Source organism: Heterodontus francisci, chromosome 35, assembly GCF_036365525.1.
Source record: "Heterodontus francisci isolate sHetFra1 chromosome 35, sHetFra1.hap1, whole genome shotgun sequence".
Taxonomy (NCBI): domain Eukaryota; kingdom Metazoa; phylum Chordata; class Chondrichthyes; order Heterodontiformes; family Heterodontidae; genus Heterodontus; species Heterodontus francisci.
The window spans coordinates 48,847,577-48,860,844 of record NC_090405.1 but is presented as its reverse complement, the minus strand read 5'-3'; the positions used below and the strand labels follow the sequence as shown (position 1 = coordinate 48,860,844).

At 46.2% G+C, this 13,268-nt stretch overlaps 1 protein-coding gene across 3 annotated transcripts in view; it reads left to right on the top strand.

Moving 5' to 3' along the window:
- The window catches only part of scaper (S-phase cyclin A-associated protein in the ER), a 384,847-nt gene that overhangs the window by 325,225 nt on the left and 46,354 nt on the right, over positions 1–13,268 (top strand). For all 3 annotated transcript variants that reach the window (XM_068015512.1, XM_068015509.1, XM_068015510.1), the window contains exon 27: positions 6,341–6,578. In XM_068015512.1, coding sequence (XP_067871613.1) covers positions 6,341–6,578 — 238 coding nt within the window. The remainder of the gene's footprint in view (positions 1–6,340; positions 6,579–13,268) is intronic.

The window sequence follows — 13,268 nt, the reverse complement described above, 5'->3', positions numbered from 1 at the left end:
GCCAGCTCGGGCGAACGCTGGCAACTGACTCCCACGACTTGTGATCAATGTCACAGGATTTCATGTCACGTTTGCAGACGTCTTTAAAGCGGAGACATGGACGGCTGGTGGGTCTGATACCAGTGCCGAGCTCGCTGTACAATGTGTCCTTGGGGATCCTGCCATCTTCCATGCGGCTCACATGGCCAAGCCGTCTCAAGCGCCGCTGACTCAGTAGTGTGTATAAGCTGGGGATGTTGGCCGCCTCGAGGACGTCTGTGTTGGAGATATGGTCCTGCCACCTGATGCCAAGTATTCTCCGGAGGCAGCGAAGATGGAATGAATTGAGACGGCGCTCTTGGCCAGTCTGGACATAGCAGTGGAAGCCTTTCCCATGCGCTTGTTGATTTCTGCATCTAGAGACAGGTTACTGGTGATAGTTGAGCCTAGGTAGGTGAACTCTTGAACCACTTCCAGAGCGTGGTCGCCAATATTGATGGATGGAGCATTTCTGATGTCCTGCCCCATGATGTTCGTTTTCTTGAGGCTGATGGTTAGGCCAAATTCATTGCAGGCAGCCGCAAACCTGTCGATGAGACTCTGCAGGCACTCTTCACACTAAACCCTGTCATCAGGTTTCATGGAGGCACCCAAGATCGCGTCGTTGGCACCAGCTAGACCTCATTGTCACAAGGCGAGCCGCCTTAAACAGTGTTCAAATCACACGCAGCTTCCACAATGCGGACTGCGACACCGACCACTCCCTGGTGTGCAGCAAGAATAGACTCAGACCAAAGAAGTTGCATCATTCCAAGCAGAAGGGCCACCCGCGCATCAACACGAGCAGAATTTGTCACCCACAGCTGTTACAAAAATTTCTAAATTCACTTGTAACAGCCCTTCAAAACACTCCCACAGGGGATGCTGAGACCAAGTGGGCCCACATCAGAGACGCCATCTATGAGTCAGCTTTTACCACCTACGGCAAAAGTGCGAAGAGAAATGCAGACTGGTTTCAATCTCATAATGAAGAGCTGGAACCTGTCATAGCCGCTAAGCGCATTGCACTGTTGAACTACAAGAAAGCCCCCAGCGATTTCACATCCGTAGCACTTAAAGCAGCCAGAAGCACTGCACAAAAAACAGCCAGGCGCTGCGCAAACGACTACTGGCAACACCTATGCAGTCATATTCAGCTGGCCTCAGACACCGGAAATATCAGAGGAATGTATGATGGCATTAAGAGGGCTTTTGGGCCAACCATCATGAAGATTGCCCCCCTCAAATCTAAATCAGGGGATATAATCACTGACTAACACAAGCAAATGGACCGCTGGGTTGAGCACTACCTAGAACTGTACTCCAGGGAGAATGTTGTCACTGAGACTGCCCTCAATGCAGCCCAGCCTCTACCAGTCATGGATGAGCTGGACATACAGCCAACCAAATCGGAACTCAGTGATGCCATTGATTCTCTAGCCAGCGGAAAAGCCCCTGGGAAGGACAGCATTAGCCCTGAAATCATCGAGTGCCAAGCCTGCTATACTCTCAGCACTACATGAACTGCTATGCCTGTGCTGGGACAAGGGAGCAGTACCCCAGGACATGCGCGATGCCAATATCATCACCCTCTATAAAAACAAAGGTGACCGTGGTGACTGCAACAGCTACCGTGGAATCTCCCTGCTCAGCATAGTGGGGAAAGTCTTTGCTCGAGGCGCTCTAAACATGCTCCAGAAGCTGGCCGAGCGCTTCTACCCTGAGGCACATTCTCCCTGCTGCTTTCACATGCGTTCAAGTCCTCTGAAGAAGGAATTTTCCTCCGCACAAGATCAGGGGGCAGGTTGTTCAACCTTGCCCGTCTAAGAGCGAAGTCCAAAGTACAGAAAGTCCTCATCAGGGAACTCCTCTTTGCTGACGATGCTGCTTTAACATCTCACTCTGATCACTCCGAGTAGAAAATTTTTCTGTGTAATAACTGTAACTGGGACTAAAGTCAAATGGATTTAGTTGCACCCACTGATGAGAACACAGAAATTTGGAGAGAATGTAATTGAGTACCTAAAAGCAAGTCATAAATTTCCCATCAGTTACTGAATACTGCAGAAAATCTTCATTTGAGCTTCTGCATATAAAGGTCAAGAGTTATAGGTTGCAGCAGTATTTCAGGTGAAATTTCAGTTTGCAGACTTCATGATTGATGCACAATGTTGAGTGTTGAATGAAGAGAAGAGGAGATTTTGTTAAATGAAAGTGAAGAAATCTAGTAAACATTATCAGTTAGGCTCACGAGGAGTCCATTATCCTTTAAGAGATTGACTTTTCCACTTGTGCATTTATCGCCATTGATTTTTCACAAAGGTTACCACATTAACTGTCACTGCTATAACCCAATACTATTCATAATATGGTCCGAAAGTTGTTTGTTGCCTATTTCTTCAGTAGACGTCTGTCTTTACCCATTTATTGGTTACATGTTGCCAGACCTGAAATTTTGGATTAATCTCTCTCATAATTATGGAATTTAATCCTGGGAGATGTGAGGTGATGCATTTTGGGAGGACTAACAAGGCAAGGGAATATATTATGGATGGTAGGACCCTAGGAAGTACAGAGGGTCAGAGGGACCTTGGTGTACTTGTCCAAAGATCACTGAAGGCAACGGCACAGGTAGATAAGACGGTTAGGAAGGCATATGGGATACTTGCCTTTATTATCGGGGCATAGAATATAAGAGCAGGGAGGTTATGATGGAGCTGTATAAAACACTAGTTAGGCCACAGTTGGAGTACTGTGTATAGTTCTGGTCGTCACACTATAGGAAGGATGTGATTGCACTGGAGAGGGTGCAGAGGAGATTCACCAGGATGTTGCCTGGGCTGGAGCATTTCAGCTATGAAGAGAGACTGGATAGGCTAGGATTGTTTTCCTTAGGGCAGAGAAGGCTGAGGGGGGACCTGATTGAGGTATACAAAATTATGAGGGGCATAGATAGAGTAGATAGGAAGAAACTTTTTCCCTTAGCGGAGGTGTCAATAACCAGGGGTCATAGATTTAAGGTAAGGGGCAGGAGGTTTAGAGGGGATTTGAGGAATTTTTTTTTCACCCAGAGGGTGGTTGGAATCTGGAACATACTGCCTGAAGGAGGGGTAGAGGCAGGCACCCTCACAATATTTGAGAAGTATTTAGATGAGCGCTTGAAATGCCATAGCATACAAGGCTACGGGCCAAGTGCTAGAAAATGGGATTAGACTAGATAGGTGCTTGATGGCCGGCATGGACACGATGGGCCGAAGGGCCTGTTTCTGTGCTGTATAACCCTATGACTGTATAAGACAGCTAAGAATTATCAGTCATCGTGACCATGCTAAAGGTAGCTCTTCTGCAAGCCTGTTGTCATTCCTAGTTATTGCTACTCATCCACTTCACCTGCCTTATCCCAGTACCAGTCATCAGTGTGAAAGTCCATAGTTTCTAGTTTTCTCCCCATCTCTCCTAAAGGTGCTAATTTTCACTAGGATACAGTTCCCTGGACACCAGCAGCCCTCCACTGCTTCACCTGAGTAACCATTCTTCAAGTGAGAGCCCATATGTGGAATGCTGACAGGCTTGAGCATAAAATCTAGGCCAATGCAACACAGAGGGACTGCTGCACTGTTAGAGGTGCAGTCTTTCAGATGAGACAGTAAACTGAGGTCCCGTCTGCCCCCTCATCAGATGTTAAAAATCCCATGATACTATTTCGAAGAGGAGCAGGCGCGTTCTCCCTGGTGTCCTGGTCAATATTTATCCCTCAACCAATATTGCTGAAATAAAGATTATCTGGTTGTTGTCATATTGCTGTTTGTGGGACCTTTCTGTTGCAAATTGGCTGCCCTGTTTCCGATATTAGAACAGTGATTACGCTTTAGAAGTACTTCATGAGCTATAAAGTGCTTTGAGATGTCCTTAGTTCATGAAAGGCCTTATATAAATGCAAGTTCTTTCTTTAAATGCAAGTCTTTATATTCAGTTTTTTAAAATACTGATTCTACAGTAGATTCATATCACTCCCACCCTGTTAGTGCAGCAAGCTGGTGTTAAACAAACACAAATTCCTATTTGAAGCTCATCGTACAAACTCAGACACATTAATCTGAAGCAAAGTCTATGTCAGTGGCATCAAGTATTGGCTCCAGTGGAAACAGCTGTGTGCCGACTGACATTGCGAGTGACAAAATAGGTGTCATTGGGAGCCGGCAGGGCTGCTGAAGAAAGGTAATTTGACTTATTCAGTCTGTTACCTTTTTTTAAAGTCAGGGTTTGTGCCTTGTAGATTTTTTCAGGACTAAAAAAAGTTACTCTTGCAACATTTGAGAAAAGCTTGAAAATTTAATTTACTTGGTAGACTTGATCTGTGGTGTAAAGGATTTTTCTTAAAGGGAAAATGTTCAACTGGGGCAGCAGATGAGAAACGAGTTTGCCTATTCCTGGACACTATCCGGGGCCTATTGAAACAGAAGCCATGTCAACATTTAAGAATAGACTTGAAGGTAATTGAAGGAAAGGGGAATAAAGGGATATGGAAGTGGGGCAGGCACTTGGATTAGGACTATTGTCCATGTTGGTGTTTATCCTGTACATGATCTTTTTGGACATATAGCTTGTTTACCCGTTGTAACAATATATAATTCCTGTATGAAAGGTGTATGTGTTTATGCACATTTGCACACCAGTTCAGGACAAGGGTGGGCTTGGTTGTCGCACACTTCACAGGAAAATAGGCTGCTGCTGTCCAGGGATACACATGAAAAATGAGTAGTTGGATGAAGTGTCACAGGCCTGTGGCTGTCGGTGAAACAGGACACCAGCACACATCAGTACCTTCAGGAGAGTTGGGGAGGCAATGGGAACAGATAAAGGAAATGTAATACATTGTCCGTAACATCTGCTGCATTCAGGAATCCCTCTGTACCTTCGCTCTGTACTATCTGCAATCTCCCCCAGCCCCATGTCCCAATGATCACCCTAAGCTTATGGATCTTGCCTCTGTGCATTAGAATTCTCCTCCTGGCTTCATCTCTCTCTTACACCAAAAAGCCTCCTTAAAACCTGCCTCTGCTACTACCCTGCAGGAATTTCCCCTAACTTGCCTCTATATTCATACTTGACTCCATCGTTCAGAGATCTCTGCAGTCCGCCAATTCTGGCCTCTTGCACATTCTCGATTTGAATTGCTCCACTCTTGGCGGCCGTGCCTTCAGCTGCATATGCTCCCTAAACCTAAGCTCTGGGATTCCCTCCCGAAACCTCTCCACCTCTCTCCCTCTTTCTCCTCCTTTTAGGCAGTTCTTAAAACCTACCTCTTTAATCAAACATTTAGCCATTTGTCCTAATATCCCCTTATGTTACTTGGTGTCAAATTTTGTTTATAACACTCCTACGAAGCACATTTGGAACATTTTACTGCATTAAAGGTGCTGTATAAATGCAAGTTGTTGATGACAGAATCTCTCTCTTGCACCCCCCCCCCCCCCCCCACCCCAACTTTCTAAAACACCTTATTTTCAACCAGATACAATAAAGATATCCACTGCCTCATACTGACATCTGCTTGTAACAAAGTGCATCACTATGCATCATTGTATTACAGGTCCTGGTTCGGACATGGGACTATTGTCATTTAGTCCATGGCTATGACAGGGGACGAGCTAGTCTCAGTTACGATGCTGGTTCCTTGTCGCCAGCCTCCCAATATTGGTTGAATTTTAATGTCCCTTACCTCTCTATTAAAATGAAAATGTGTCAAAATTAAAGTTTTAAAACTTATTAAACCTTGCTTTGCACTGAGCTCAAGATTTGCTGAAGCAGGTGTGATGGCGAAACTGTCTGAGATTACCTGTTGGAGGTGACATCTCACCCTGAATAACTGTGCTTCAGATAGCACCACACCCAAATTACATCAGGTAGATTCTGTCGATAGGAAGTTAAAACCACTTCACAAATTGTGCAATATATAGGTTTATTCATAACCAGAGGAAAGATGAGGTTTTTTTTAACGCAGCAAGTTGTTACAATCTGGAATACAATGCCTGAGGAGATGGTGGAAGCAGATTTAATAATAACTTTCAAAAGGGAATTGGATATAGACCGGCAAAGGAACAATTGAAGGGAGGTGGGGAAAGAGCAAGAGACTAAGACTAATTGGAGCCAGCACAGGCATGATGGGCTGAATGGCCTATTTCTGTGCTATATAATTCTATAACCCTTAGATAAAATAAATTGCTTCTCGACTAGTCAAACCTCATGATCTCTGGCGCGTTGTAATTCCCTGGCATGCCAGCACTTTTAACCCTGATCAGTTAACCTGTTGTTTTGGCAGATCACAAGGTATATTTGAGAACAAAAGGCAGGATCCCACGGGACTGATTGCGGCGCTGCAGTCTACCGAGCTGGTAGGCGTCGTCAACATGCTTTACTGCATCCTCCTTCACGGTGCAGTTCCAGACCATAACATCTCCACACCTGCAGAGACCTACCCACAGCACACCATTCATGTCGCGATCCAGAGTCTTCGCTTTCTAAACAGTTTTGCATTTTTGGATCTTCCCACGTTTCAGGTGAGATTAATTTTGTTGACTTTGAATTGTAGAAATACTAATTGAACACCTGAAACTATGACTGTTTCTGGAGCTCTGCTATTTCCTCTTCATTAAATCCGTGGGTATATCCAGAATGGAGTGAGATGATTGTTCTAGTAAAGTTTAAAAAATGAGATGAATCTGTGTGTATAGACCATTCGATGTGGTGCTGAATTGTAGATTAGAAATGTCCCAGTTTCATATCTTGGTCTGTGCTACAATATTTGGACTCCACAACCCTGGACAAGGAAGGGGAAAAGCACCCAGTTAGCTGCAGCTTATGTGACGCCTGCAGGAAAATGTATATAGCAGGCCCTTCAGCCCCTCAAGCCTATTATGCCTTGCATTTAGATCATGGCTGATCTGTATCTCAATTCAATTTACCCACCTTTGTGCCAATTCTTTGATCACCCTACTCATTCAAATAATTTTTTTTTAAAGTAATTTAAATACACTTCACTGAAATCCTACTGATAGCACTAATATCTCATAATATCACCTAATCTATAAATATTAATGTGAAGATTTGAAAGTACTGCGGCTGGTTGCTCTCTGGTGCCAGTGGGTAATAAACAAGCTCCAGATTTCCCTGCTGTGCTGTTGAGCCCCAAGGAAGCACAGGATCATCAATAAGTAGTTGTCCACTTGTACACAAACATTCAGGACCTCTGCCTTCCTGCTACCATTAAGGGTTAGACTTAGGCCACTGGGTCAAAACACAGGGTGGACCGGAGCAATTAAACTGGGAGCCAGTGCCAAGCATACTTTGAGTGAGTAATGAAGATGCACTCCCCAACACTAAACACTGGTAAACATTGGCTCCCGGTCAAGCCACGTCTTGATTTTAAAATTCTTATCTTTGTTTTCAAATCCCTCCATGGACTCTGACATAATATCTCCCTTTGTGGCTCAGTGTCATACTTTGTTTTATAATGCTCCTGTAAAGCACCTTGGGAGATTTTATTATGTTAAAGGTACTATATAAATACACGTTGTTGTTGTAAAACAAGCAGTTTGCAACAAAACAGTTGTTTCATTATTTAGACAGGTGTCCAAAGCATGATGAATTGCACTACTTCTTTTATAAAAATATATTGAATTAATCAATCCGGAAAATTGTACTAATTGCATAAGGTCCCTAATGAGTAAAATGTTTGACTTATAGTGCATAACTGAATTCCTGCCCCCTGAAGTGTAATGGCTGTTCGCCTGTTTTTGCCAAGTTCGTTGCGCCCCAGAAATCAACTAGAAAGATCTTTATTCTCTGCCTCCTCAAATCCCCTGAGGCCTTGATTCACATTATCTGAGTGATTTCCAGTTTTATACATCACAGCATGCACCATCAGTTTCTCTGATTTCAGATCTATGACTCTAGATTGCTGCTTGTTCACTACCCCACCCCCAGTATCTATTTCATATTGTTGTCCGGTATTTCAGCCACAACATTCCTGCCCTCTGGAATTCTGCCCCCAAACCACTCTGTCCTTATGCCTCCCTCCTTCAGAAACCTCATGAAATCTCTTCAACTTTGCCTTTGATCTGTCTCCACTTCACCCTCCTAACTGTCCCCCTTTTATTGCTTTCTCCTCCTTGTTGAGTCCTCTAAGATGCTTGTTTAGGTGCATTATATTGCACAAGAAATACAACGGTGCCACTTGGGCCCATGCAGCCTGCTGCCAGGCAAATGTAAACTGCTAGTGCTCACTAAGATGGCCTGACGGAAAGAATTGTTTCCAGTGGGTTTTCAACAAAAAAGTTCCAGTCTTAGTCCCAGCAGTAAGGGAGTAAACCCTAACAGAAAATCCGGAACGGAACCCCGAAGGCGGTCATGTGTCACCTTTGGCAAGTTTCCGGCATTTCCTGCAGCCATACCGGTGCCAAACGTCGTGCTCTGCACTCCTTTGGACCCCACTAGGAAGGCCGAGAGGGGGGTTTTGACGCTTGGGCAACTCACAACCTCCATACATCCGCCCAGGCATGCGCCATGGAGAGGTCACTCCATAGTTGCCTCACAGCGACCAAATCAACACGGAAGGCAGCAGTTACGGATTAGAAGTCCAGCTCAATTGGTGTAGAAATTGGGCACCACGGGTTGCCTTTGTCGGTGGGAGAAGTCATCGCATCTCACTGGACAGCTACCGCCCCGCCTCAAACCGGGCAGCCCCCGGTCAGTAAGGTTCTGTCCCGCCAGAGTCCATCTGCTTCATTGGGTGCTTGGAGCTCAGGGTCATTGCCCGACAAGTGGACTACAACACCGCACCAAACAGCACGACCAAAAAAGGAGAGAAGGTACCAGCCCTTCGTTTTGCAAGCTGGAACGTCAGAACTATGTGTCCTGGCCTGTCGGAAGACCTTACACAAATCAACAATTCTCGGAAGACTGTCATCATTAACAAAGAGCTCAGTAGATTCAATGTGGACATTGCAGCACTTCAGGAGACACGCCTCCCTGCGAGCGGATCTCTAAGAGAGCAAGACTACACCTTCTTCTGGCAGGGTAGGGATCCTGAAGAACCAAGACAGCATGGAATGGGCTTCGCCATCAGAAACTCTTTGCTCAGCATGATAGAGCCACCCTCAGATGGCTCGGAACGCATACTGTCCATCCATCTGTTCACCACCTCTGGTCTAGTATACCTACTCAGCATCTATGCTCCAACACTCTGCTCCCCACCTGAAGCTAAAGACCAGTTCTACGAGGAACTCCATAATATCATTAGTAGCATCCCCAACACCGAACACCTGTTCCTGCTGGGGGACTTTAGTGCCAGGGTTGGGGCCGACCATGACTCATGGCCCTGCTGCCTTGGGTGCTATGGCACTGGTAGGATGAATGAGAATGGTCAGAGACTGCTTGGGTTATGTACCTATCATAACCTCTGCATCACCAACTCATTCTTTCACACTAAACCCTGTCACCAGGTTTCTTGGAGGCACCCAAGATCACGCTGTTGGCACCAGCTGGACCTCATCGTCACAAGGCGAGCCTTTCTAAACAGCGTTCAAATCACACGCAGCTTCCACAGTGCGGACTGCGACACCGACCACTCCCTAGTGTGCTGCAAGGTTAGCCTCAAACCAAAGAAGCTGCATCACTCCAAGCAGAAGGGCCGCCCGCGCATCAACACTAGCAGAATTTCTCATCCACAGCTATTACGTAAGTTTCTAAATTCACTCGAAAAAGCCCTTCAAAACTCCCACAGGGGTTGCAGAGACCAAGTGGGCCCACATCAGAGATGCCATCTTTGACTCAGCAATGACCACCTATGGCAAACGTGTGAAGCGGAATGCAGACTGTTTTCAATCTCACATTGAAGAACTGGAACCTGTCATAGCCACTGAGCGCATTGCACTGCTGAACTACAAGAAAGCCCCCAGCAAGTTAACATCCGTAGCACTTAAAGCAGCCAGAAGCACTGCACAAAGAACAGCCAGGCGCTGCGCAAATGACTACTGGCAACACGTATGCAGTCATATTCAGCTGGCCTCAGACACCGGAAATATCAGAGGAATGTATGATGGCATTAAGAGGGCTTTTGGGCCAACCATCATGAAGATTGCCCCCCTCAAATCTAAATCAGGGGACATAATCACTGACTAACACAAGCAAATGGACCGCTGGGTTGAACACTACCTAGAACTGTACTCCAGGGAGAATGTTGTCACTGAGACCGCCCTCAATGCAGCCCAGTCTCTGCCAGTCATGGATGAGCTAGACGTACAGCCAACCAAATCGGAACTCAGTGATGCCATTGATTCTCTAGCCAGCGGAAAAGTCCCTGGGAAGGACGGCATTACCCCTGAAATCATCAAGAGTGCCAAGCCTGCTATACTTTCAGCACTGTGCGAACTGCTTTGCCTGTGCTGGGACGAGGGAGCAGTACCACAAGACATGCGCGATGCCAATATCATTACCCTCTATAAGAACAAGGGTGACCGCAGTGACTGCAACAGCTACCATGGAATCTCCCTGCTCAGCATAGTGGGGAAAGTCTTTGCTCGAGTCGCTTTAAGCAGGCTCCAGAAGCTGGCTGAGCGTGTCTACCCTGAGGCACAGTGTGGCTTTCGAGCAGAGAGATCCACCATTGACGTGCTGTTCTCCCTTCGACAGCTACAGGAGAAATGCCGTGAACAACAGATGCCCCTCTACGTTGCTTTCATTGATCTCACCAAAGCCTTTGACCTTGTCAGCAGACGTGGTCTCTTCAGACTACTAGAAAAGATTGGATGCCCACCAAAGCTACTAAGTATCATCACCTCATTCCATGACAATATGAAAGGCACAATTCAGCATAGCTGCGCCTCATCAGACCCCTTCCCTATCCTGAGTGGCGTGAAACAGGGCTGTGTTCTCGCACCTACACTGCTTGGGATCTTCTTCTCCCTGCTGCTCTCTCATGCGTTCAAGTCTTCAGAAGAAGGAATTTTCCTCCACACAAGATCAGGTGGCAGGTTGTCAACCTTGCCCATCTAAGAGCGAAGACCAAAGTACGGAAAGTCCTCATCAGGGAACTGCTCTTTGCTGACGATGCTGCATTAACATTTCACACTGAAGAGTGTCTGCAGAGACTCATCGACAGGTTTACGGCTGCCTGCACCGAATTTGGCCTAACCATCAGCCTCAGGAAAATGAACATCATGGGGCAGGACATCAGAAATGCCCCATCCATCAATATCGGCGAACACACTCTGGAAGTGGTTCAAGAGTTCACCTACCTAGGCTCAACTATCACCAGTAACCTGTCTCTCGATGTAGAAATCAACAAGCGCATGGGAAAGGCTTCCACTGCTATGTCCAGACTGGCCAAGAGAGTGTGAGGAAAATGGCGCACTGATACAGAACACAAAAGTCCAAGTGTATCAAGCCTGTGTCCTCAGTACCTTGCTCTACGGCAGCGAGGCCTGGACAACGTACTTCAGCCAAGAGCGACATCTCAATTCATTCCATCTTCGCTGCCTCCGGAGAATCCTTGGCATCAGGTGGCAGGACCGCATCTCCAACACTGAAGTCCTCAAGGCAGCCAACATCCCCAGCATATACACCCTACTGAGCCAGCGGCGCTTGAGATGTCTTGGCCATGTGAGCCGCATGGAAGATGGCGGGATCCCCAAGGACACATTGTACAGCGAGCTCGTCACTGGTATCAGACCCACCAGCCGTCCTTGTCTCCGTTTTAAAGACATCTGCAAACACGACATGAAGTCCTGTGACATTGATCACAAGTCGTGGGAGTCAGTTGTCAGCGATCGCCAGAGCTGGCGGGCAACCATAAAGACGGGGCTAAAGTGTGGCGAGTCGAAGAGACTTAGCAGTTGGCAGGAAAAAAGACAGAAGCGCAAGGAGAGAGCCAACTGCGTAACAGCCCTGTCAACCAATTTTATCTGCAGCACTTGTGAAAGAGTCTGCCACTCTAGAATTGGCCTTTATAGCCACTCCAGGCGCTGCTTCACAAACCACTGACGACCTCCAGGCGCTTACCCATTGTCTCTCGAGACAAGGAGGCCAAAGAACAGTCCCAGCATCTTTACATTTGGCTTCCAATTGGCCAGAACCTATACTTCAGGAAATAATGCAATATGAAAGCACCATGCAACTGCAAATTGCATTTTTTTAAAAACGGACAGATGACAAGTCATAATAAGATGAGCACCAGCCACATCCCCAGTGATCCATTCACTGCCAGCACACCACACATTATCTATCCCCTTATAGGAAAATGTTACCCTTTTATTTCTCTCTCTCAATTCTTCTTAGGTTTAGCAAATTTTCTTGCACTGCTTTCTATTTTGGGTGACATGTAGAGCAATGGCAGTGGGGCTAGTGTATTCTGTTTTGATTACCAACTGTGTCAGCTCATGTGGTTCCCCTCTTTTACTTTGTGCCTACTGTGCATCCCCCTCTCTTCATCCTAACAGCCCTTCACTCTGGAACACCTCCACCTTGGTTTATCTGTCACCACCATCAGAAGCTCCTCAACTTTTTTGACAATAACTTCAATCATCTTCCCCAAATTTTCTCCGACTCTTGGTTGGCGCCTTCGTACCCATCCATCTCTTCTGCGGTCCTCCCACCCCTGCCTTTTTGTAAAGTACTTTGGGATGCTTGAAGTTTGAGCTGCTCTATAAGTGCACGTTGCTGCTGCAATGAATTGATTTGTAAAAAGAATATTTTTGTGTTAGTTATGAAATGCTTGCAAGCTGTTTGCAGTTTCTCTCCACCCTTCCCCCGTGACTGCTCAGTGTGACACTGAATCATTTGGATCAGAAGATCCCGGGCTTTATTCCTAGTCTTTGGTGAGTTAGCTGAGTCAGAGCAGCAGTCAAGGTGTGACAATTGGCTTTAACACCCCTTGGCTAGGAAACAACACCTAGCAATTTCCCTTTCCTAATCAATATTCAATGAACCTGTTGGAAGGTATTGCACATGCGGGCATTTGGTGTGGACAGAATCCAGTGCAGTAGTGTTGCCTGGCCAGGCGTACTGATAAAGAATCACTACTCAGGAAGCATTAAAGGGCAATCAATGTCCATAGAACGATACCCAGAAAGAGTCGGTGCTTTAAAGAGGTGGGGGGAGGATAAGAGAAAATTAGGGGAGGGAAGAAAGAAATTGGCAGGAAAAAAAGGAAAAATCAACCAAATAGGTGAATAACAATGGAGCTTCTCTAA